The 27,402-nt window shown below is 36.3% G+C and overlaps 1 protein-coding gene across 4 annotated transcripts in view; it reads left to right on the top strand.

Annotated features, from left to right (window-relative positions):
- The window catches only part of DDHD1 (DDHD domain containing 1), an 85,066-nt gene extending 59,399 nt beyond the window's left edge, over window positions 1-25,667 (top strand). For 2 of the 4 annotated variants that reach the window (XM_003121797.5, XM_005659960.4), the window contains 7 exons: window positions 4,197-4,459; window positions 5,865-5,940; window positions 11,616-11,765; window positions 14,432-14,684; window positions 15,859-16,047; window positions 18,815-18,898; window positions 24,728-25,667. In XM_003121797.5, coding sequence (XP_003121845.1) covers window positions 4,197-4,459; window positions 5,865-5,940; window positions 11,616-11,765; window positions 14,432-14,684; window positions 15,859-16,047; window positions 18,815-18,898; window positions 24,728-24,912 — 1,200 coding nt within the window. In that variant the 3' untranslated portion in view covers window positions 24,913-25,667. The remainder of the gene's footprint in view (window positions 1-4,196; window positions 4,460-5,864; window positions 5,941-11,615; window positions 11,766-14,431; window positions 14,685-15,858; window positions 16,048-18,814; window positions 18,899-24,727) is intronic. The other 2 variants (XM_003121795.5, XM_084981286.1) reach the window with 1 other exon arrangement.
- Window positions 25,668-27,402: the final 1,735 nt, after the last annotated feature.

Here is a 27,402-nt window from a genome sequence, read left to right as displayed (position 1 = left end):
CCCTTCTCTGGAAATCCTGACTTAGGGTCTGAGACAGAGCCTGTGAATTTGTGTTTTTTAACAGTTCCCCAAGTGATACCATTAGAGAAGTGTGAGAAAAAATTGCCTAAGGCATTGTGATGAACAAAAGAAAAACTTAGGTGAGAAGGGCAGAAATTGTTATTCTTTAAAAAGCAAATCTGATTTTGCAAATCAAAGTCCATTTAGCACAAGGTTGGTGTTAGGCAATGTTCTAGACTGAATTATTTTTAAACACTATATTTTTTAAGAGAAGTATTGATAAGCAAGGGGTTCTGTAGGATTAGGTCAGGCCTAGTGAATAAACCTTATTAAATCTATGTGATAGGCATAAACAAGAGCCTTTTTCCCCTTCCTCCTAGCCTTTGGAGTCAAATGCACATTCAAAACCTGCCATTTAACTTGCTTAAATCAAATTTCTCACTTTCTCAGTTTCCTCACTTGTAAAATGGACATAAAATACCTATTTGATAAAGATTGTCATGAAAATCAAAGATAAGCTATATGGGGAGTTCCTTTCGTGGCTCAGAAGTTAACAAACCCAACTAGGATCCATGAAGATGCGGGTTCGATCCCTGCCCTTGCTCAGTGGGTTAAGGATACAGTGTTGCAGTGAGCCATGGTGTAGGTTGCAGACGCAGCTCAGATTTTGCATTGCTGTGGCTGTGGTATAGACTGGCAGCTGTAGCGCCAATTCAACCCCTAGCCTGGGATCTTCCATATGCCGCGGGTACAGCCCTTTAAAAAAAAAAAAAAGATAAATGGTTTCCTGTACAATTCTTTGTCCTTAGATTTTTAAGTTGTGGTTAAGTATATATCTGTCTTAATCTATTTTAAGAACTACCATTTAAAAAAAAAAAAAAACAGAATGGACTTAATTTGTTAATTCTAGAAAGTAAAATAAGGATCTGTGAATTGAAAATATTACAAGGAACATGCTTGATGTCTAGTGAAGAACTGTATAATAACTAAAGCTGCCTTAAAAATATGAAAGTGAGAGTTCCCATTGTGGCTCAGTAAGCTAAGAACCCAACAGTCTCCATGAGGATGCAGGTTTGATCCCTGGCCTCTCTCAGTAGGTTAAGGAACCAGCCTTGCTGCAAGCTCAGGTGTAGGTTACAAATGCAGCTCAGATCCCGTGTTGCTGTGGCTATGGTATTGGCCGGCAGCTGCAACTCCAAATTGACCCCTAGCCCAGGAACTTCCGTATGCCACATATGCAGCCCTAAAAAAAAATAAAATAAGTCACAAGGGAAAACATTGTAAATAATATAAGGTGATGGATGTTAAAAAAACTTATTGTAATCATTTCACAATATGTACCTGTATCAAATCATTACATTGTATACCTTAAACTCATACAATGTTGTATGTCAATTATATTTCAGTAAAACTGGGAAAAATTTTTTTAAATAGAGGTGACCACATTAGAAGTGACTAGATACTCAGTTGGGTAGAAGCTGAGTGCTGTCAGGGATGTTACTGAAGGGGGATGTTTATCTTCACAACAGTTTAGTTTGAATCATCTCTGAAGCCTCTTTTTCACTCAGGATTCTGAGATGCTCATGGGAGGACTCTAATTAGTGATTTGCAAGTAATCACTAAAAACCCATACTAAGGACAAAGTTTCATTTATTGATTGATCAGTATTTCTCAGGTCATGTTTTCTGAGGACCAGTTTTTTTAAAAGAAACTAATTCCAGACTGTCAGCACATCATCAGAGAGCCTTTGGCTCTTTCTCCAACCCTAAATAAAGTAACATGAAAAATCCAAAGAGAACTATACCTATTTTGTACATCTAAACTCTCTTTTCAGTGGCTTTTTAAAATGAACTATAAAGAGAATTGGCCTAACTTGCCATTGTTATTTGAAAATTGTAGGGTTTTTTAAACTTTTTTGTTTGTTTTTTGATGGAGCTTGTAGCATGCAGAGGTTCCCAGGACAGGGATCAAACACATAGTGACAGAGTTCCCATCGTGGCTTAGTGGTTAACGAATCCGACTAGGAACCATGAGGTTGCGGGTTCGATCCCTGGCCTTGCTCAGTGGGTTAAGGTTCTGGCGTTGCCGTGAGCTGTGGTGTAGGTTGCAGACGTGGCTCGGATCCTGTGTTGCTGTAGCTCTGGCATAGGCAGGCAGCTACAGCTCCGATTCGACCCCTAGCCTGGGAACCTCCATATGCCGCAGGAGCAGCCCAAGAAATGACAAAAAAGACAAAAACAGACAAACAAACAAAAAAGAAACACGTAGTGACAATGCCAGATCCTTAACTACTAGGCTACCAGGGAACTCCTCAGAATTGTTTAATTGACGTATATGAGTAAAACTCATTATAAATTACTTTTCCTCATTAGAATTTGCTGAAGCAGGGAGAAGGACAGGGAACTAATTATACTCTTCAGCCACATGTTGCTTTTCAAATTTTATTTTATTGAAACATTAGCTTTTTCTATACTTCCCTTTATATAGATTGTAAATCAGGAAAATTACAAAATGTTAAGGGTTGGTTCATACTCTTATCAAAGCCAGGTTCAAAGCATTACATTGTAGCTCCATTTGAACCGATTGTGTAATTTCATATCACACTGCCTACTTCTTTGATTCTGTTGACTAGAATTATCTACAATCCATGTCTTAAGGTTTTTACATGTATTTGCTGCTAAAATGTGGTCCTCAGAACTACTGAATCCGAAACTCTGGGATGGAGCCTAGCAATCTGTATTTGACAAGCCCTCCAAGTGATTCTAATGCACACTGAAAGTTGGAGAACCATTATACTAAGCATGGTTTCACTAACCTTAACTGGACCTCGGTTTTGCATTGTAGAGCTCTGAAATGGTAGCAATGAGAGGGAGCACCAGGCCTTCATATCACTGCCAACCCTGCCAAGCATGAATGTAAATCATTTTCACTTTGTATCTGTTGAATTGAATCAGTGAAACCTGATGGAAGCTGGTTGTCTCTTGAGACAAAAACAAGATTGAAAATAGAAGCAACACAAAATTAATGTTTGTAGGGTAGCAGTAACAGCCAGCATATTAAGAAGTACTGAAATGAGGAATATCAGGCAGGAAGTTTATAATCAAATAGTAGTAAGCAATGGTAGGAAGAGGACAGAACTGCCTTTAAATTCAGGTCAGGTCCCTGTATGAATTTGAGTAGCAGAAGAACCTTATTCCTCTCACTTTATGGAATAATTCAGTATTAATTTTTTAAAGCTTTTTTTTGTTATGTTTGCTTTTCTTTTTAGGGCCACACTTACGGCATATGGAAGTTCCTAGGTTAGGGATCGAATCAGAGCTGCAGCTGCCAGCCTCTGCCACAGCCACAGCAACACTGGGATCTGAGCCGTGTCTGTGACCTATACCACAGCCTGGATTCCAGACCCACTGAACGAAGCCAGGGATCGAACCCTCATCCTTATGGATAGTATGAATCCTTATGGATAGTAGTAGGATTAGTTTCCACTGTACCACAGTGGGAACTCCTGTTAAAGCTAAATTTTAAAGAAAGCAGCTTTACAAAGAAAAATGGCTAAGATACTTCCCACATTAACCTCTAATCCTTAAAAAAAGTCCAGTTTACCAGCCATATAAAACAACTCTTTCCTCATATCTTTATTACCGACTTAATGGGAATTTTGGAATATTAAGTAGATTAGCATTAGCTTTTTCTTCAGTCATACCATGCCCTTTCATTATGTTACTCTTATCTAAATGGGTAAGGTATATAGCATATGCAGTATGTTAGTAACCCTGTTACCATAAACTCAAATATTGTTTTCCTGAAATTTATTGTGGCTTAAGAACTATAAGATGGAAGAATTTAGAATTGCACATGAGTATGTTGCCACAGAGAAGAAATTTCCAGAGGCTCTTTGTAAATCTTACTAGAATATCTTCCTGGAACTTTTTGGAAGTACTGACTTAAATAATTGGTTTAAGGACTATGAAAGGATCTGTGCGGATAAAATCTGCCTTTATTCTTTATTGTCGATATGGATTATGATATCATGTATACCTTTACTTCATTTCCTGCAAGTTTCTGAAGCACCTGAGTTAATTTTAATAACATAGGTGTATTTGGCCAGTAATGTGTTTTGTTTTTTAAGTATTTGAGTTTAGAAATAAAGTTCATATTAGTCAATGATTAATTGGATGTTTTCTTATTTCAAACAGCTAGTTAAAGGCCTTCAGCAAGAGCTGAATCGATTATATTCCCTTTTCTGTTCTCGGAATCCAGACTTTGAAGAAAAAGGGGGTAAAGTCTCAATAGTGTCACATTCCTTGGGATGCGTAATCACTTATGACATAATGACTGGCTGGAATCCAGTTCGCTTGTATGAACAGTTGTTGCAGAAGGAAGAAGAGTTGCCTGATGAACGATGGATGAGCTATGAGGAGCGCCATCTTCTTGATGAACTCTATGTAACCAAACGACGGTAAAATATCCTAGTCTCTTAAAGGAATTTAAAAATGTCCTCATGGAATCACTGGACTTCTCAGGAGAAAATTTAAGATTTTCATAATAAAGAAAAAAATACTTTGTTTAGAATACAAACATTATTGGATAAGATGGCTAATCAAGCTAGAAAGTGTTAATTTTCATGCTAATCACTTGTGTTTTCCTATAGCATAAGATATTATTTTCTTCCTCTTCCTTCTGTCTTTTCTTCAGTTTATTAGGAGAGAAATCTAAAAATTATTCCAAGCTGAGTCACTATGTAGAATCCTTATTAAAAATGTTTACCAGTTTGTAATCCTTTGTAGTTTTACTAACCTTAGAATTGGAACTTTACCTCTCTTATCATTATGAAAATAATTTAAAGCCCTTTTTTTTCTTGGCAAATATATTTTCCACAGATGTTATAATTATCTGATCACTTGTAGCATTCCTGTCTTTGATTCTTTGCTACATTCCTTTCATCATCTCTGGTTATTTGTTCTATATTTGTTCTCTTAATCTGATTGATTCCGATAAAACAGTGAAAAGTCACTATGTTTTGATACTTAGCATTATATAAAAACAGCTGGTTTAGTTGACCTAAATTTTTACTGAAAGCATTGAATTTATTTAGTCTTATGGAAGTTGTCTAAGAATTTTATTTAGACTCTAAGTACCATAGAATAGATACGTAAGTTTTATGGTATCTAAGTAATTGATAGTCTTGAAAGAAAATGTTATGTTAGCAAGCCTCAGAGCCAAATTTTAGATATGAAATCTAGTAAAAAAAAAAATTTTTTAAACAGGCTTAGAAAAGGAACTACACCTTTTATTTAAACTTAGTTCCATTGTTTATTAAATATCAGTAGATATATAGCATTGTAATGGAATAAAATTTAAATAACCCAAATGTTTTCAGCAGAGAAAGGTTAAATAAACTGTAGTTTATCTGTATGATGGACAATTATACAATTGTTATAAAGACTGAAGTACATTAGGAGGCAATGAAGTGAAAAGGTCACTAAAATGCATTATTTCTACTCTTAGTGTAGAAAAAAGAAAAACATAGAATAGTGTATATAGTATGAACATTTAGTGTGGGTTTTTTAAAAGATAAAAATATATACATATATTTGTATGTGCCTCATATTTTACTGAAAGTTCCTCAAAAAGAAGCTATTAATGGCATGAATTGGAAGAATGGGGCACTTTTACCAGTTATTTTGTAAACTTTTATAGACTTTCTGAACTAAAGCAGATACTTTTAAGTACTGTCAATGAGGATTTATTTGAGGGATTGAGGAATGGGTCTTCATTTTCTTCTTAATGCTGTAGTAAATTAGCATCTAATGCTTATGAAATTATAAATATGAATGTTTTCATAATCTCATACTCCTTTCTAGGCTGAGAGAAATAGAAGAACGGCTACATGGATTGAAGGCATCATCTGTGACACAAACACCTGCCTTAAAATTTAAGGTAATGAAAGACAGATGAGATTTCTATTGTTTATCTCAGTTTTTTCTTTCAAACATCATTTGAAGCATGTTGTTAGGGTTCAAATGAATTCCTAGTTATTCTTTCAAATGAATATATTTTTGAACACTTACAATGTGTTGAATACTGCTACACTGCTAGTTTCTAGGTACTACTAAGAAAGGAATAGACAAGACAGTTTCTTAGCCCTTGGAATAGATAACACAGTGTTACTAGGGCTGTTAGTAGTACACAGAATGATGTATGCACAGGAAGAAGGTTTAATTTTACATGTAAAGGTTTACAAATGAATGACGTTTGTACTTAATATCAGTAAATTGGATATTTACAAGCACAGGAAAGGAGAAATGCTTTTCTGTGTAAAAGAAACACCCTAAACAAAGGCATGGAGGGATATAACTTCATAGTATATCCAAGAAACACCAAAAATCTGGAATTGTGAAAAAGAAAAATAGAGACAGTTCTGAGAAATACTCAGTATTTACAATTAACAGACCTTAGTAACCAACTAGTTGTATATGATAAGAAAAATGTGGGAACTATGTCTAGTCACTTATGATGGAGCATGATAATGTGAGAAAAAAATATATATATGTATGTGTAATGGGGTCACCATGCTGTACAATAGGAAAAAAAATAATGTATTCAGGAATTTTTTTTTACAAATGCAAAAAAAAAAAAAAGAAAAAGAAGTGAAATTACATCAGTGACTATGCCAAAAATGGAAAGCTGGTATTTCAGTCAATAAGATTTGTATGACAAAAGCACAAGACAGGGTGCACACAAATAGCTTGGAGCAAGGTGAGCAATCCAGTTTGGCTAGAATATGCAGGACACAGGGCATGGAGGCTGTGAAGAGCAGAAATAGCTAGAAGAAAAAGAACTTATATTTGATAGAGACAGTGGAAAGCTTTTCATGGGTTTTGAGCATCAGAATAGAGCTGTCAAAAGCAATGGTTTAGAAGAATAAAAAGTGGCAGAGAGACCTAGACATTGACCTGACTATTGGAAAGGACACGGCCTGTAGCTGAGTAACAGTTTCTTTGCGGTAGTAAATGGAATGTGACACGAGTTTCCTAATACTCATTTCCAGTTAGGTGTGTACCCATGTCTAGTGTACTATATTATGTCTTCTTGGGAACTTAACATACAGGTTAAGTGATAGAATGATGCAGATTTTTTTTTTCAAACAGTATGAATTTTCTTATTGAGTCTATCTCTATCATTTATGAAGTTTTTTTTTTAACTTAGACATTTAAAAGCCACATGGTAAAGTTATGATACATTTAAAAGCCCGAAGAGCATGGACTTTGGAATCATCCCCACCTGAAATTTGAGTTCCCTCTCTACCACCATCATTGTATATAATCAGTGTTAAATATATAGAATTGATCTGGTAGGAAGAATAAACTTTTCATTTCATGTCCTGGATTTTGTACTAAAGATTTGCGTATGACCCAGTAAGTATATTAGAACCTCAAAATTCAGTATCACATTGTTAGAATTTATGTGCTATAATTGCATATCCTTCTAATGCATAGTCATGTAGTCTAGTGATATGAATTTTTAATTATTTAATCACTTATAGAGAAAAATATAGAAATATGACATTTTAAAAGGAATATGTGATAAATTGACAGGTTAACATTTAGGACTTGAGAGTTCTAAAAAGAAAAGTCTTTCTGTGCCTATTAACTTGCAGATGGGTTTACTTTCAAAATAATAGTGTTGGATCTATCACACGTGACCATTGAACTTTTAAAAAGGAAAAAAACAATCAAACATTGGATTAGAGAGTGGGAAAATTTAGTTCTGATCCTGAGCTTGTTATGTAACATTAGCCAAATCATGTAACATCTCCTGTTTATTCATCTCTGGACAAGCAGTTTAAGCTAAATATCTACCACTGTCTTTCACCCTTGATGGATATTGATAACACTAAAGCAATTATCACTTTTATCTGAGACAGAATAATTCCTTTGTGTGTTTGTCTATCAAACTCCAAACCAGTCACAAACAGAGAAAGAAAAGTTGTTTAATCCATGGATTTAACAGTTTAACAAACACTTAGCAAGTACATGACCAATGCATAAATGCACTTCTGTCATACTTTGGCAGTTCTTTCTTTTTATTTATTTATTTTATTTATTTTATTTTTTTCTTTTTAGGGCCACACCTGCAGTGTATGAAGCTTCCCAGGCTAGGGGTCAAATAGGAGCTGCAGCTTCCGACCAACACCACAACCACAGCAACTCAGGATCTGAGCCGCATCTGCAATGTACACAACTTGTGGCACTGCCAGATGCTCAACCCACTAAGCAATGCCAGGGATTAAACCTGCATCCTCATGGATACTAGTTGGGGTCCTAACCCACTGAGCCACAACAGGAACTCCATTTCTTTTTATTTTTTATTTTCCATGGATGGGGGAATGGCAGGGTGCAACACAACCACACACTGCATGTGACCTGGAAAACAGATACATACCAAGTGATCACCAACAGGCTCTAAAAGAGGATCCATCACTGGACATGAAGCACACATGTAGGTTATTTGTGGAGGAATTGCAGACTGAAGAGGCAGCAGCAAACTTTGTACTTCATACAATTCCATTTCCGGAGCCCTTCTTTTCCATATCTCAGGAATTAACCAGCTTTAAACAATATGCCAAAAAGAGTTGAGGGTGGCAAATTCTGAAAAGCATTTTGCTAGTGTGTGTGTGTGTGTGTGTGAGAGAGAGAGAGAGAGGAAACAGGATTTATATAGCTCTCTCTTCTACCTCAACTGTTTTTATATCTTTGTCTTATTTTTTGGCCACACCCACAGCATGTGGAAGTACCTTGTCAAGGGCTTCAACCCATGCCACAGTTGCAGCCCAGGCTACAGCTGCAGCAACACTGGATCCTTAACTTCAGGGGTTAAGGGGGACCACAAGGGACCTTCCAAACCACATCTGGCAGCCCTCTTTCTTTTTTCTTTTATTTCTTTTTTTTTTTTTTTTTTTTTTTCTTTTTCTTTTGGCTACACCCACAGCATGTGGAAGTTCCTAGGCCAGGAATTGAACATGAGTCACAGCAGTGACAATGCCAGATCCTTAACTCACTGTGCCAACAGAGAAGTATCTTTACCTTTTATTCTTTTCTCACTTTATAGAAGAGGAAATGAGATTAATGAGATTGGTATTTTCATCCTGTCACTATTAATTTTTCTTAACATAAGTTAAATTTCTTCAGCCATCAAACATCTTAAAGTTACCCAGTCCTTTAAAAATAAACAAAAACGAGGAGTTCCCGTGGCGGCGCAGTGGTTAACGAAACCGACTAGGAACCATGAGGTTGCGGGTTCGGTCCCTGCCCTTGCTCAGTGGGTTAACGATCCGGCGTTGCCATGAGCTGTGGTGTAGGTTGCAGACGCGGCTCGGATCCCGTGTTGCTGTGGCTCTGGCGTAGGCCCGTGGCTATGGCTCCGATTAGACCCCTAGCCTGGGAACCTCCATATGCCACGGGAGCGGCCCAAGAAATAGCAAAAAAATAAATAAATTTAAAAAAAATAAAAAACAAAAACAAAAACTTTTTCTAACCTTCTTTAACATAAAGGTACCATTTCAAAATATACATTCATTGCTATATATTTTCTTCATTTGGAAAAAAAGAATAATCCAGAGGTATGAGGAAGAGATAAAAGGTATATAAAATCGGAGGCAGAAACACTGTTACAGTATAATCCAGATGAGAGGTGATGAAGTGGAATGTTAAAATCTGTTGGAGTGACTTAGTGTTGGGGATGAGATGGAGGGATGAACTTGGGATGTCTTGCATCAAGATACGGAACTTTTTGGGAGTTCCCGTCGTGGCGCAATGGTTAACGAATCCGACTAGGAACCATGAGGTTGTGGGTTCGGTCCCTGCCCTTGCACAGTGGGTTAACGATCCGGCGTTGCCATGAGCTATGGTGTAGGTTGCAGACACGACTCGGATCCTGCGTTGCTGTGGCTCTGGCGTAGGCTGGCAGCTACAGCTCCAATTAGACCCCTAGCCTGGGAACCTCCATATGCCGTGGGAGCAGCCCAAGGAAATAGGAAAAAAAGACCAAAAAAAAAAGATATAGAACTTTTGAGAGAGGTTTTCCATTCACCCTCTCTTTTGTAGTTTTACGTCCTTTACCTGCTAATCAAAAGCAGACATTCTTCATAGTTCTTCTAAAGCCTTTTTATTATGTGTACTTCCTAAGCAATCTTACTCATTCTTTCAGTTTCACACATCACTTCTATGATGGTGATAACATATCCATTCTATATCTCTTGTCCTCAATTCTCAGTTACCTGTCAAGTATGTTACAGATACCTCAAACTAATTATGAATAAAAACATGATTTACTCAGAGTTTCCTATTATAATTAATGCAACCACTGTCTTCCCAGTCAGCTGTACCCAAATTTTATGAACTGTCTCTGGCTCCTTCAGAATCCCCATCTGCATTCATTCACTTCCACCGGAATTTCTCAAATTTCCATTTCTAAATGAAGCAGTTTGTCCTCCTGGGTTCAGATTAGCTTTTGCCTAAACTCTTTCAATAGTTTTGTAACTTGTCTTCAAGTCACTAGCCTCTTAATTTTCCAATTCATCCACAAGTTACTACTAGATTTACTCCTAAAACATGGGTCAAATTCTATTCTCTTTTGCAACCTATAAAATAAAGTAAGTCTGTCATAGTCAAACAATCAGGTTTAATTCTGTACATTCTCACTCCAAGTTACATTTTCACCACACCCAGTTTTCAACCATACCAGATTATTTCTGTTATCTCAGTTAAGCCAGATTCTTTCCTCTGTGAGAAAGAATACTGACATGGTTCTATCAGTATGGACTGTCTTTCTTTCCAGCCTCAGTGTATCCCAACCCCAACTTTGGTAATCCTTTGCATCTTTTATGGCCAGGGCAAGTGCTTCCTCCTTTGCAAAGCCCTCAAAGTTGGGATGATCATTCCTTTTTCTACATTCCTATAGCACACTTTCCCTCTATTATGCACTTATTTTGTTCTGCCTCCTCCATAGGATTATAAACTCTTGAGTGTAGAAGCTCTCCTTTATCGGTCTTTATATATTTTAGAGCACGTATATATTATTACTTTACACAAATGGTAGTTTAATAAATCCCCCTTCTCTTTTTTCTTGTTATTCGTTTTCTATTAGATTTAAAAACAATGAAGTTCTCCTGGGTAGATTGTTTAGAATAATTAATGGTGTTATATACTTAACAAGTAATGTAGATGAGACAAAGCTTATTTTAAAAGTTATTTATTTGGGGAGTTCCCTTTGTGGTGCTGGGGAAATGAATCCGATTAGGAACCATGAGGACGTGGGTTCAATCCCTGGCCTCGCTCAGTGGGTTAAGGGTCCAGCATTGCTGTGAGCTGTGATGTAGATTGCAGGTGTGGCTTGGATCTGGCGTGGCTGTGGCCAACAGCTGTAGCTCCTATTAGACCCCTAGCCTGGGATCCTCCATATGCCGCAGGTATGGTCCTAGAAAAAGCAAAAAAAAAAGGTATCTATTTGGAGAGAATTTTATTATTTGTATTTAACTATGTTTCATGTCATGTCCAAATTCTTTCAAAAACGTTTTACCATTTTCAAAATTAAGGTTGACTTTATCATGTTAGGTTGAGAATTTCTTCTGTATGGGATCCCCACTGGCAGTTTTTTTGGCGCTGCGCGGCATCCGCCCAGGAAACACTGGAAGTCAAGACCATATTTTGCCCAGAGAGATTTGTAACCGATTACTAAACATTTTTCATCCAACAGATCCAGTGGTGAGTTGCATATATGGACATTTGTCTCTCAATATTAAATTGTTTCTAAGAGGATCTATAAGGAATCTTGAAAGATACTGCTGAAATTATGAGAAAGTATTTGTTTAAATACATACCTCACTTTATTGTGCATCACAAATACTGCATTTTTTTTTTTTTTACAAACTGAAGTTTTGTGGCAACCCCGCATTAAGTCTGTTGTTGCCATTTTTCCAATAGCCTTATTTTTTAATTGAGGTATATATATATTGTTTTTTTAGACGTGATGTTGTGGCACATTTAATAGACTAAAGTGTAGTGTAAACATAACTTTGGTATACACTAGGAAACCAAAAAGTTTGTATAATTCACTTTATTGCACTGATATGGAACCAAACGTGCAATATTTCTGAGGTATGCCTTTATCTCTTATATTTGCATAAGCTCATATTTTTTAAATATTTGTGTTTTAGTTAATTTAGGGCTTAGCAAATAAAATACCCTAAAGATGTTCTGGTTATGTGTATTTGTAGGATAAAAGCATAATGTATAAGTATTATCTCTGTACAGTTATTCCAAGGGACAGGAGTATTCTGGACTTTCAGATTTTTAATCAGTTGAAATACCAGTAAAGCAGCAACCATAAATTTTAAAAATCCTGCTTCAGATACTTTTTTCTTCAAAGCATGCTACAAAATAAACTATGTTTGTTAGATCCTTTTAGAAATGAAAATACTTAAATATTATGTTAACATGAAAAAGTAGAAGAGTTTATTTTAGCCTGATGAAATTATAACATCTTGGATTTTTACATTTTCCGTTTTTACTGTAAATATGTTTTTTAATGTAAACACTCTAAGGATCTCATATCTAGGTAAACAGTTTAATGCCAGGTAAGCATTTTTAAATGAAAAAATGCTTCCTTAGTCCTTTTGGGGACAAGGCTAGATAAAACATAAAGATAAGACAAGGTATTTCAAATAGCATTTATTCTCTGAAAAACAGCCTTATATAATTGTCCTTTAAAAGATCTTTAGCTAGTGCCAAATAAATATGACATTGACTAAACACAAGAATTTTAGAAAAGCACCCATACATTAAAGCATCAAAACCTGCTATATTTAATAAATAAATTTCATTGAAATGAACTCTAGTATTAGATTCAAATACAGATTGCACAATCTAGGCCAAGTCACTTCTGAAATTATTTTTTATCTATAAGATACAGATGACAATATTTTACCTCATAAGGTTTTTAGAATTAAGTTAAACATAATGTGCAAAATATCCAACTAGACATTGACCATTTCATTATATACATTCTTTTTAGGAGCTCCCAAAGTGACTCAGCAGGAATGATCCCAACTAGTATCCATGAGGATGTGGGTTCAGTCCCTAGCCTCGCTAGTTGGGTTGAGGATCTGGCATTGCCATTAGCTGTGGTGTAGGTTGCAGATGTGGCTAGGATCCAGCGTTGCCATGGCTGTGGCATAGGCTGGCAGCTACATCTCCCATTTGACTCCTAGCTTGGAAACTTCCATAGGCTGTGCATGCAGCCCTATAAAGACAAAAGAAAAAAACCATTCGTTTTGCTCTCTTATAACTTGGAAGTGAACTTGTGTTTGTTGGAAAACTCTGAGCTTTCAGTATGTACTCTGTATAATCTTAAACTTTGTTGTACAGTTGCCCCATGAAGAACTTGGGGGTTGAGGTGCCAACCCTATACTCAGTCAAAAATTGGCGTTATTTTACAGTCCCTCTGTATCCATGGCTCCAACCACAAGGTCAACCAGCTGAAGATCGTGTACAAAATCCATGTATAAGTGGATCCACACAGTTCAACCTTTGTTGTTCAAGGGTCAGCTGTGTTGTATAGGAGACTTCCAAACTCATTATAAATTATTTTTTATTATTCATTTTTTTAGTTTTTCTGTGATTTTTTTTAATACTTTATGTCAGAACTGTGCTAGGCAGCTTTTCCAAAGATACCTATTCTTCTTAACGTCTTTGTGAAGTAGTTGCACGTATTATCTCCTTACTACAGCTTAGAAAACTGAGGCTCTGAGACCTTGTGACTTGGTAAGTGTCATCTAGTTAATAAGTGAATGTGAACTGGGGAATTCTGAAGCCAAGTCCATTGCATTTTCTGCTATAGTGCGCCTCCTTCACTTTAGACAAATGGTCTTGTGTCATCATCTAAATTATGTGTTCTGTGTTAATTTCTATTTGAAAATACAGTTTACTAGGAGCTTAGATATTAAAAATTGGTCTTATTTGCTATGCTTCAGTTTACTGTTTACTGCTTTAATTTGTTTGTGAGACTAACATGAATCTAAATATTAGGTGATATCAGAACATGATAAAAATGAATCTGTTTCTTTGAAAAACTAATTAATGGGCACAATTAGCCAAGGCTAACACTATTTTTTGTGGCATCATTAAGGATATATAATTAGACAAACTATGTATTATTAACAGTGAAAAAAATGGGGATACATGTTAGGAAAATCAGGTTTTTAAATATTCCCTAAAAGGGGTGGCCAGTTAGTTCAGTTGCTTAGAGCATGGTGATAATAAATATTTCCTAAGGTCTACTGAGCATGCAGTAGAATAAAAATAAACCGTTTACTAAAATCCAAACATTGTGCCTTAATGTTGTGTTTCTTTGATTTTTTTTTTTAATTAAGGCTTATAGATTAGAACCGTTAATACTGAAACACTACAGCAACATTTCACCTGTCCAGATCCACTGGTATAATACTTCCAATCCTCTACCTTATGAGTGTATGAAGCCAAGCTTTCTTCACCCAGCAAAAGAACCTACCTCAGTTTCAGAAAATGAAGGTATTTCAACAGTACCAAGCCCTGTGACCTCACCAGTCTTGGCCCGCCGACACTATGGGGAATCTATAACAAATATAGGCAAAGCAAGTATATTAGGTAATTTCTCTTCAATTATTTCTTATCAATTAATTTAAGCACTTTTTTATAGGCATTAAATTTTAGGTAGTTGGAAATACTCTGTATATTACAAAATATCCAACAGTTAATCCTCATGTTTAGAGTTAATTACTGTCTCACTGTTCATATTTGAGGGCAAAAGTCCTAAAGTTCTCTAATTAGATTAGATCCTGTAGTTAAAGATATGAGATAACTGGATGCACAAACGTTCTGGGAGTCATTTCCCTCGTTTTAATCTTGACCCCATCACTTACTGTGAGATCTTGGGAAGTCACATCGTTTTTAATGCTCTGCTTCCTTATCTGTGAAGTGAGGGAGTACTTGAGAACTAAGGGTGCTCCTGACAACTAGTTCTCTGATCCGTGTCCTAAGTGTCTCTCAAAATGTGTTCTTTCTCAGGGCAGCAAGGATATTTAATTCTTCTTTGAACTATCTCCAGTACCAGCCACATTTGGTGTAGCAGTGGAGCTCAATTATGTGCCATTTTAATTTGCCCTTTTCCGTTGCTTTTGATTATGAGTTGCCTTAATATAAAATGCCACAAGATGGCACTATAAATAAGCTTTATCTGCTAGACTCATTGATGTTTGACTTCATCAGATTGTTTATTCATAGCTTTTTTTTATTCATAGCTTTTTACAGCATACGCACTAAACTTTAGTAGAAATCATATCAATAGTAAACATATGCCCATGTGATGGCATGGTTCTTTTATTAACATTTTTAATCTTATGAAATACTTAAAAAAAAAAAAACAACCAATAGCAGAGTACCCTGATGGCACTGCAGATTGAGGATCCAGCATTGTCACTGCTGTGACTTGGGTTGCTGCTGTGGCTCAGGTTCAGTCCCTGGCCCTGGAACTTCTGCATCCAATGGAGACAGTCAAAACAAACAAATAACAATCCTAAATAAAACAGAATCTCTTCCTTTGTAAGCTGTATTCCTGGAGTTTTTACAACTCTTATTCTATTCAGCACCATCTTTATTTAGAAACCTACAATATAAATTGTAGTTTTCTTATGTTCCCACCCTGGAAAAACATGACTAGGACTTGATTCCTCTGCCAACTGACTGTAATTATGGGTGGTGCTCTTTAACTTGGTATGTGGTGTAATTCAGCAGAATGATTGCCCTGTATCATAAAATGCAGGGGCTGCAAGCATCGGAAAGGGACTTGGAGGAATGTTGTTCTCAAGATTTGGACGTTCATCTACATCACAGCCATCGGAGACAAGAGACGCTGTAGAAGACGAGAAGAAACCGGTCACCTCACCTCCTACGACCACCGTGGCAGTGCAGACCCTTCCACATAGTAGCTCTGGCTTTCTTGACTCTGCATGTTAGTTCATATTGTTCTTTCCAAGTTTATACTCTGTCTTTTTAAAACTTGAGGAGAACAGAGAGGATTACGATGTTAATACTAGCAATCGACTCTGTAATCTAAAGAAAGCATGCCTTAGCTCTTAAAGAAAAAGTGCCTTTCCTCTACTTAAATTTGTAAGAATAATAATCCCCAGGTAAATGCAGTTTTACTCTCTGCATTGGTGAATTAAGAATATTAATAACCAGGGCCTTGTGTCTTACCTACCCATCAAGCATAAAACAGGTCTTCTTGTGGTAAGCACCTCCTGATTTTTGTAAAGTAGTTTTTTTTTTTTAAAAAAAATCATGTAATTGCTTTGGGAGTTCCCACTGTGGCACAGTGGAACACAGTGGAAATGAATCCAGCTAGTATATATGAGGATGCAGATTTAATCCCTGGCCTCACTCACATGCAGCTTGGATCCCGAGTTGCTGTGGCTGTGGTGTAGGCCGGCAGTTGCAGCTCTAGTTAGACTCCTAGCCTGGGAACTTCCACATGCCACTTGTGCAACCCTAAAAACAAAAACAATTCATGTAATTGCTTCAAACATATGCTATATCTATTCTTGATACTTTTTTTAAACTGCTATGCCAAAGCCATCCTGGTGCTAATTCCACAGTCTTCTTCATCCAACCTAATTTTAGAACCTTTAAAGCTTTCATTGTATTCGATCTACTTACTGTGTGGCCTCCAGTCCTATCCCAGCTACCTTGTCTAAGTAGATACTCAGGATATGAGTGGATGAATGGTCATTATACTGGATTTAGCATTAGAATGGAGCTTTGTTTAACCTTTTCCAGTGGATTTATATGGTCTAAAATCTTGAATAGTTATGAGACACTGATGCACTTATTATATATATTTACTTCTGAGGATCTAAATTTAAACCATATTTTAAGTGTCCAGTAAAATATAACTAATAAGACAAGTCCTAGTTTTCTATTGACTTATGTAAGAAAATGTAAATTCTGAAACTAGCTAAATCCTAAACTATAACAAGAAGAAAACTTTATTTTCTTTCTCTAAAAATGTTTAAACATTTCATTTCAGATACTTAGAGCCTTGTTTTCTTGCTGTATCTGCTACTCTAAATTTTAAAACAACCAGCATTTATTGTCATTCATTCATTATTGTCATTTAACTTACTTAAAAAGGTAGTTCAGGTGTGACAGTCCTGGAGGCTAGATCTTTCTCCACAGTCAGACCCAATCCAGGATGAATTATCCTAACATTTCTGAGTCAGATATTCCTCTTTGGGCCAATAACATTTTTTGAAACATAACCCTATCTACCTCAGACTTTGAGTACTGAAAATTTTATAATTGTAAACACTGCCTTATAAGAGTTGCTATACTGACTTAAATTCTGACTTCCACTTAATATCAGAAATGAGATTTTGAAAATACAGAATTCTGTTGTAACATGCAGATGTCAAAAGAAAACTCTATAAACTTCTGAGGAAAAGTAACTTCAGAGAATTTTATAAGATGGCAGGTAAACAGTTCCTTAGAATGTTAATGTACCACAGTGATGCTTAACACATTGGAGTTAACTAGCGAACAAGAAGAGCAGGGTAGAATTTGAGCCCCAGAGAAAGGGTAATGAAGACTTACAGAGAGAGGTCTATAAAATCTGAGGGAAGAAAACTGTTTTGGGGTTTTTTACTATTTAACACAGAAATTTCAAAATAATAAAGGAGAAACCTATTTCTTCTAGGACAAGTGAGTAGAGATACTTAGCTGTATTGTATCATTATAGTTTGATATCTTAACAAAATACATTTTCTGTTATTCTTGCTTATGAATTCTTTGTCCTAATAGTTAATTCCTCGCCAACTATAGACTCAACTATGAGCTAAACATGATTCTTAGTTATATATATTCATCTTTAGATACAGATTTTAAAGATTCAACTTTTAAAATTGAACTTCTACTAGAGTAAAGTTATGCCTTTTAAATCAAATCCCCAAGATTTGCCTAATTCTTGGACTTGCTTCAATAGTATACTTTAATATGTAATCCTGATTTAGACAAATTTCTTAAATCATAACTGCTATTTTGGCTCTATCTTGCAGATCATAAAACCTTTCTTCCTTAAATCTTTGTGGAATTTGGTCACTGTGATTAGGTGATTCTGGCTTCCTTTCTTTCTGCTCACATTGACTGCCTCAGTTCTTCTTGAAAACCTTTATTCTGAAGCTACCAACTTTGATTCTCTTGCTTTTTGAGGGTGGTAAAATAGACACAGACTGAATTCATGATCAGTCAGGGTTTCTTTGAAGAGTTAGTGTTGGCAGTTGAAACCACCTTATTGACATCAAGTTGAAGCATCTTACCTAGTTATGCTTTGTTTCTTTTGAAAAGTATAGGCTTATTTCCAGTGGTTTTACTGTTTGCTTTCTTATGCCACCTCCTCCCTCCCCTCCCCCCACCCCCATTTTTTATAACATAGTATCTGTTTCTTTTAGCATTGTCTTACCCTCTAGGTTAAAACTTGAATGAACTATAAATTGGGGGGATACCTGGGTGTTAACAGTTTGCAACATTGTATTTCAAAGTTAGTTATGTTTACATTTTCCATAAAAGAGCTCTTCACAATAACCAAAGTTTGTACTTCTTTATGCATGCTAGGTTTAATCAGTTTATTTGGGAGTATTGTTCTAACTTTTGGCCACTGCATCATTGAAGGCCAGTTGTAACCATCAGCCAACACTTTACAGCATCTTGTGTTTTTTTTTTCACAGATTTCAGACTTCAGGAATCGTTCTTTAATCTCCCACAACTTCTTTTTCCGGAAAATGTAATGCAGAATAAAGATAATACCCTCGGTATGGTATATGTCAGGAATAGCATTCAGAACACTTCAAAATTATCTATTTAGATTTCTTCTGCTCATTGAAAAATTGGATCAGTTCTTCTGTGATATCAGCTTGAATGTTGCCATGACAGCCGTTTTTTGTGTGTGTTCTCTTCCTGTATTTTCTGATCTTAAATGTTAGTGGTTCTGAAGAGCAAGTATAGATTAGATACTTAATGTGCTAAAGTATCTGATAGTCCTCTATGCTTCTACAAAGAAGCACCCTTTTAGAGAGGGGAGAAAAGCATTAGGACATTTTCTTTCTTCTCAGCTGTCCTAAAGCCTTCAAAAAGGCCCACTGTTCTTTTCATGTAATATACTTAGATACAGAAGGATTTCATAGCATAAAGAATTTAATCATTCCTAGTTATTTCAGATATCAGTAACATTACCCCTAGGGCTTTTGGTATGCCATAGCTGATACCTGGTTTCAACACAGATATTTAATGTTCTTTAGAGGTGTATGTTTTCTTTGAAAAAATTAATAATATTGGATGCAAGAGATATTCTCAGTCTCTTAATTTTCAGGAGATTCAAAATGTATCAGTAATGATTAATCTCAGCAGTTTTAAACTATTTTACTATTAACTTCTCATTCCTTTATCTACAACTCCTTTCTCTACTTTTTTTAATATTGGATTTTGTCTTTTTTTTTTTTTTTTTTTTTTTTTTGTCTTTTCAGGCCCACACCCACAGCACATGGACGTTCCCAGGGTAGGAGTTGAATTGGAGCTATACCTGCCAGCCTACACCACAGCCACAGCAACGCAGGATCCAAGCCACGTCTGTGACCTACACCGCAGCTCACGGCAACGCCAGATCCTCAACCTACTGAGCAAGGCCAGAGATTGAACCTGCATCCTTATGGATACTAGTCAGATTCATTTCTGCTGAGCCATGAAAGGAACTCCTGGATTCTGTCTTTTAACAACAACAACAACAAAAATATACATATATATATATAAAATAACTTTTTCCTTGGATTTTTAACCAGTCCTAATTTTATAATTTCAGTATTTATAAATGCTGATTTTCATGTTATTGTGCTAATTTTCTATTTTTTCTATTTAAAAAAAAAAAAAAAAAAAACTCTTACTTGGTAAAGATTCCAAAACAGTATTTTAACATAACAAGCTGCTTTGATTTTTTGGCTCCATAACACCAGTTTGTGTTGATCTATCTCAGTGAAATCCCCCCCCAAAATGATCTTATATCAGTGCTCCCTCAGGTCCTGACACTTATAATGGTCGCTTCCATAAAGAAATCATTGATTTGTGCTTTTTGCATATTTAGTAGGAGGAAGGAAAATAATCTACTTGTATATTTGTCCCGCATTCAAATAATTCTTACATCCACTATCTTAAAACCATCCCAACTACCTAAGCAATTAGACCTCTAATCATAACTTCACCACACTGATTCAGATGGTAATATGTATATGGCTTCTCTTTTTTTCTCCTGTTTTTATTCATTCAGCAATTGTTCATTAAATGTTTACCGTAAGCCCAGTAGGTAGTCAACTAGAAAAGATACCAAGATGAAACAGACTTCATTACTGCCCATGAAGATCCTAAATTCTGGTGTGGAAATTAAGTATTTTCTAGGGGGCATATATTCTAGTAAGGAAAGTAGATAACTACAAAAATAATGATGATAATATGGCAGAATGTGATGAGCCTCATAACAGAGGTACAGGTAAAGGCTGCTATCATTTCTAAGGAATGAGACAATACTTTCACCTGGATAAATCAAAAGGATTTGTAGAAGTAAAATTTGGACAAGCAGAGATGAAAAGACAATTCAAAGAGAAGAAACAACGTAAGCAAAAACACAGAGGTGGGAAGCACAGGGTATAGAGAGAACCAGAAGTTAGTTTTCTTGAGAAGAACCAAGAATGAGTGAAAGGGAGTAGTTCTAAATATGATTGGGAAAGTTTCTCAAACCAGATTGTGGAGGGTCCACAAATTGGCCATCTCCGGGGATTTCTTTATATTCAGCATTTATCCAGAGCCTGTATTTACCCAGATAGTCCATATGTTGTCAAATATTAGGTATCTGAATGTCTCTCAGGGTAGATTAATGATGGGAAATTTGGGAGGCAGAAATGAGAACTGAATATAAAACTCATTATGGAGTCTTATTTTTTTCAATAAGATGGTTAGAAAATATTCTTCAGTATGTTTGCAGCTGTGATAAATCAGAAAATGTAAATATTCCTTGGAGGTCAAACACCTAACCACCTGAAATGTATAGTCGCTCTGAAGCACCACAAAAATAAGAAGATAGGAGTTCCCTTCGTGGCTCAGCGGTTAACAAACCCAACTAGGATCCATGAGGATGGGGGTTCGATCTCTGGCCTTGCTCAGTGGGTTAAGGATCTGGCATTGCCATGAGCTATGGTGTAGGTCACAGACGTGGCTCAGATCCTGCATGGCTGTGGCTATGGTGTAGGCCAGCGGCAGTAGCCCGGGTTCGACCCCTAGCCTGGGAACTTCCATATGTCGCAGGTGTGGCCCTAAAAAGCAAAAAAAAAAAAAGAAGAAGAAGAAGAAAACATAATTTATCAATAAGAACTCTGAGCATAATCTTTCTTATTATAAATGAATCTTTCACGAGTCCTTGGGAAACCCAGTTTCCTTTGCCAGTACTTTTAAGTATTTTTCTTGGTATCTACTTGGAGGGCCAAAGCATACAATTATGACTATAGTTATTATTTACAAATAAGATAATTTTAAGATTCATTAAGTTTTTGAAAATTTCTCTCTAGGAAGGTTGACACTTCCATTAAATAGAGAAATGTGTACTTCCTATCCAGTTAGTACACATTATACTAAAAAGCTTACTTTCCCTTTATATATGTTACTTTTTAACACCATATCCATATTGATAGGCCCTGTGCACAAAAGAATTCTCTGCTTAAAACACAGTGCTGAGGACACTCTACCTTCAGACTGTGTATGTTGCAGACATTCACCTCGGGGAATAGGGAATGAAATTGCCCATGTGCATGAGTTCCCCCAAAAGAAAATAATCTGTGTTGTAAAACTGTAAGCAAACTGCTGACAGTTGTTAAAAGTCAACAGTCTTTTTTTCATTTTTACTTCTCTCCAACTGTTCTGGAATCTCATTGGTTTTCGTTTGTTTGTTTTTGTAGATAGAGGAATTTCAGCACGTAAGCACTCAGGAGAGAAAGGATAAAGTGTCAATTTTATGTTCTTCTTTCTCCTTGACCTAACTCAGTGAAAGAAACTAGGAAAAAAACTGCTAACCTGTTTGGTGCCACCGGTTCGAGAAAGTAGGTCAAAGGCAACTCCATAAAGATTTGGGCCTGCTTTGGCCAAGAACCCATCTAACAGCACATATAGAATGGTACTGCCATATAGCAGCTTCACTCCTTAGGAATTCTGTGATCTGTATAAAGGGAGAAGATACAGGCCTACCTGCTCTGTCCATCTGCCTGCAAAATCAACAGAAATGTGAGGTCATCTGTAATGGCAGCCAGACTGCCTGCCTTTTAAGGAAAATGAGAGGCTAAAATAGGTTCATCAGGTATAAGTTGGCCACCTACTTCCCATTTTGATAGGGACAACCTACAGATAAATAAAAAGGGATAGGAAGGGCTAATCTAGTTAGTGACATTTATTAAAGATCTATAAGTGGTAAGAATTACAAGGGCATATAATGTAATGGAGCAGTAAGTTTATCAGTTGAGTTTATTTATAGTATATGAAAAGGCAGTGCGGCACAGTAATAGAATATTAAGAATTAATTCCAGGGACATAAAATCAAAGTAGAGGCAAAGACCACTATTTACAACAGGGAAAATCTCCCTTTCTTTGACTTTAAAACAATAATTTAACCTAAGACTGTTGGACCAGGAAGACATTTACAGTGTCATTTAGAAGTGAGTTCATAGAAATTATACCTTGGTGTGATCCTCACCAATATTAATGAGTATGTTTTCCATCTCTTCCGCTTTTCCTCTTACTTCTCTTTTTTTCTTTATAAATAACTTCACCTTGACTCCTCTTCATCATGCTTAAGAATTCCAGTTTCCTCTTTCCATCTTCTTGTCTCTTGTGCCAGAAGGTACTTACAATTTTTTTTTTTTTTTTTTTGTCTTTTTGCCTTTTCTAGGGCTGCTCCCGTGGCATTTGGAGGTTCTCAGGCTAGGGGTCTGATCGGAGCTGTAGCCGCTGGCCTACACCAGAGCCACAGCAATGCGGGATCCGAGCCGCGTCTGCAACCTACACCACAGCTCACAGCAACGCCGGATCCTTTAACCCACTGAGCAAGGCCAGGGACCGAACCCGCAACCTCATGGTTCCTAGTCGGATTCGTTAACCACTGCGCCACTACCGGAACTCCAGTACTTACAAATTTAATACACACAGCACATGACACTATTATCCCACAGTTCTACACATGGAATTCAACTATTTCTGTCTTAGTGTGGATTAGCTTATCATAATTGAAATGAGAAAAGTAGCAGTTTAAAAAAAAACTTTGTAAAAAGCCTATGTCAATATATTTTACAAGTGTTTTATATCCTAATTAGGTATTTATGCTGTTTTTAAGTGTAAACCTTATCTGAAAATGTATAGATAGATCCGTGGACAGTCTTTGTCAGGAAAGCACAATTGAGTAGAAAAATAACAACTGTAAATGCATTTTTAAATTACTGCATGATATTGTCACAAACCTTAAAATAAGTAATAGCTAAATGTTTATATGAAATCAGTCTCTAAAGTGATGTGATTTCCTATATGTGATTACCAAATTCCTAGTGTAAAACAAAACCTAACTTTTTTCTCTATCCTCAATTTTTGCTAGCTTTTACTTTTCATATCTGCTGGCACTCTAAAGAACAGACTTTGAGTGTCTGAACCACTTTTAGTGGTTCGCTTTTTGTTTTTAAGACAGACCCTTCAAAGTACTGTATGGCTCATTGACAGTTTTAAAGGAGTTCCTGAAGATCAAATTACCATTTTTCTAAGTGTTTTATCTTTAAGGATTTATTAGCTGAACCGACCACAATCTTCTTAGAGCCTTGATTTGTTAAGGTGATTTTTCTCTAACAGGTATTGCAAGGACATTTTGTTTTAGAAAAATCCTGATTGAATTCGTTGAAGTGTTTGAGGCCAACACTGTTAGGGAATGAAATCCTTCCTCTCAAGACTGCCATTGCTCCTCCCAGTTTAAAGTTCCTCCTTTCCTGGACACCTAGGTGCAGGTTAGGCCCTGCTGACTGGATGCAGATGAGGGTGCCTTGTGGCCACCCTTGAGGAGCTCAGCCAAGTAAGGAAGAAAACAGTCTAGGACTGTAATCAATGTTATCTTCCAACATATCCTAACTATAAAGGGCCTCGCCAGTGGAGCAGCCTTTGAGTGTCCTGTTGCACTCCTACAGGCCTTATAAGCCTGGCCCATAATTCTGCGAGAAGGCTGTTCTCTTTATTTTACAGATTAGGCACAAAGATTAAATGGGAGAGCCTGGATTTGAGCCCAGTTTCTTTACTCCAAATACACTCTATGACACCAAGTGAGATTTTGTTTTTCCCACTTTAGTATTCTATATAGAATGCATACAAAGGAAAGGACTCACCAAATAGAATCCTGAGCTACTGAGGCTCTTGGGTGTTTTTTTCTATAATATTAGAGTAGAAAGTCACTTTAAAATGGTGATAGTAATAATTAGGAGAATCACTTCTATTAGGTAAATTTTTATTCTCAATTCTAGCAAGTCTATAGAACCAGTCTTATTATAATACTTATACATGTGTTTGACTTCTCTTTTTAGGGGAATTGGATCACAGAATTGATTTTGAACTCAGAGAAGGCCTTGTGGAGAGTCGCTATTGGTCAGCTGTCACGTCGCATACTGCCTATTGGTCGTCCTTGGATGTTGCCCTCTTTCTTTTAACCTTCATGTATAAACATGACAAGCATGACAATAATGCAAAACCCAATTTAGATCCAATCTGAACTCCTAAAGGACATTAGTGGCCCCAAACTGATTTTTTTCTGTTAAAATATGTATGTCAAGATATGAAAGTTTCAAGTTTAAATATGTCTCAGTTTTGTTTAGGGCAAGAAGATTTTAATTTAAAAGCACTTTATATTATTTAAAAACAAAACGTATGTTCAGTCCGAAAAAAGTTATTTAGTTTTCATCATTTTAATTATGAGTCTGACAGAACCCCCTACAGAATCAAACAAGACCTGGAAGTGAGGAAGGTTTGGGTAGACTGCAGGGTTCTAATCACAACCTAACTTCTTCCAAATATAAAGGCATAGTAATGGGTTGAATCTAATTTACTAACCAAAATGTGTTATAAATCTCAAATGCTTAAGGTTCAGGGTATTCTGTATAAAGATCACAACGTGGTATCATTGTTTTAGATTTCTATGAAAGCTTCCATTTCCACAGTTCCTTTGAAACATGAATATAACAGATTTAAAATGTTTTGAGTTTAACTTGTTTCAAAGAACTAATGCTAAAAAACATTTGAGCTACTGTATTTCTAATTTATTACCTCTAACTAATTGCTTTATGTCATTGTGTGAAACATTACATTTTTTAAATATTTCCTTTGAACAATATAAGAACCACATTTATTTTCTATAGTGTTAAGACCGTTTTTTCTCAGAACTCCATCTTTGTACTCTTCAGATGAATATATAGACACTGTGGCATACTTTCAGTATTTTTTTCATTAAAAACTTATAGTTTCACACAAGTAATGGTAGTTCAGTTATTTTGGAAAAAATGAACTTTTTATTATGTCACATTACCTCAGAGAAAGCCAAAGTTTTCTAAACCTAACACAGTATTCCATCATGGGTACATTAATTAACTTTACTGGAAAATTAGTAAAGTTCTTTGGAGTGGGGAGTATAACAACTATTTAAATGTATAAATAAATATCTGTGTGCCAAACAACATACAAAAAGGGGATGGAGTGTCACTAACAAAGTTTATTTTTAAAGTGTAAAGGAATCATAATTGAGACATAGGCACAATAGTTCAGGGCATTGGAGAAGTTTCCTCAGCTGTAATTTTTTCCACAGTGCTTTTCATCTGAGGAGCTCAAAGTGCTTTGAGAGTCAATAATCTATGTAGTAGCTCCCTGAGGTAAGTAAATGAGTATTATTTTCATGTTACATGTTAATACACTAAGGCAACAAAATATTTAAAGTGCCTTGGATTATATTACAGAGCAAATCGGAAGAATTCACTTTGAAGACTGACCATATTCTTTTATGTGCTGTTCATTGGCTAATAATTCATGTGTGACCTCTTATTTCGCAAACAATAATAACAGAAGTTGCCATTCATAATTTGAAGAAAAGACTGTGAAGCCAGTACTTTACCCTCCTAGTCATGTACATTCTTCGGTTCTCACACACAGAGGAGGAGTTACTTAGAAGAAGGAGATCAGTAGCCTCTCTGCCACAGCCAACCCTCCCTTCTGAGTGTCATCCACTAGGTTCCACTTAAGGTGCTGTCTTTGCTTATCTTAGCTTTCCAGGAATCACAGTCAAACTGGGAGCAAAGTTGGTCAGTCACACATCTCACCTCCTTTCTTTATAAGATAGCAGAATCTTTGGCTTGTAGGTTTTACTCAGCACTGTCAGTCCTCTATCTTTTTTGGCCTTTCATTAGATTTGCAAAACATAAAACACTTTTTAGTGCTTGAAAAGATCCCAAGACTTCATGCCCAAATATGTGACTCACTAAGAAACTTTTGCTATAAAAGGCTTTTGATGCGATCTTAGCAAAGCTGAAGCAATGTCTTTCGAATTTAGAGATTCCTGTAAACTCAGGTCATTCTTATACCCTGTTTATTTTGTAGGTCTATTTAGTTCTCAGGAGAATTAAACTCATGTCTCGTGACTGTATCGTTAAAGGTTTTTGAGCCTATGTTGTTGTGGGTGGTATGACACTCAAATGCCTAAGAGCTTTAAGGGATTCATACTTAACCACTAGACAGCCCTTTTTACCTGAGAAGAGCAAAATCAAATCTTTTTAATTTGATATTGAAGAAGAAAAGTAAGTTCCCATAGCTATTAGGATATATGTGCTTCCCTTTTTTCATATTGAGGGGAAAAAAATCAAATTTAACCACATGAAAGTTATTTGAATTCTTGAAAAGAAAAACATTCAAAACCACTTTTTCAGGAGTTCCTGTCGTGGCGCAGTGGTTAACGAATCCGACTAGGAACCATGAGGTTGCGGGTTCCGTCCCTGCCCTTGCTCAGTGGGTTAACGATCCCGTGTCGCCGTGAGCTGTGGTGTAGGTCGCAGACACGGCTCGGATCCTGCATTGCTGTGGCTCTGGCATAGGCTGGCGTCTACAGCTCCGATTCGACCCCTAACCTGGGAACCTCCATATGCCGCGGGAGCGGCCCAAGAAATGGCAAAAAGACAAAAAAAAAAACCAAAAAAGAAACCACTTTTTCAAAATGAGATAC

This window comes from Sus scrofa, chromosome 1 (genome assembly GCF_054392235.1).
Source record: "Sus scrofa isolate SSC_HxYL_T2T_F1_AM1 chromosome 1, Sscrofa_HxYL_maternal_Yorkshire_Landrace_v2.0, whole genome shotgun sequence".
In the NCBI taxonomy this organism is placed as follows: Eukaryota; Metazoa; Chordata; class Mammalia; order Artiodactyla; family Suidae; genus Sus; species Sus scrofa.
This window is presented reverse-complemented; position numbering and strand designations above follow the sequence as displayed.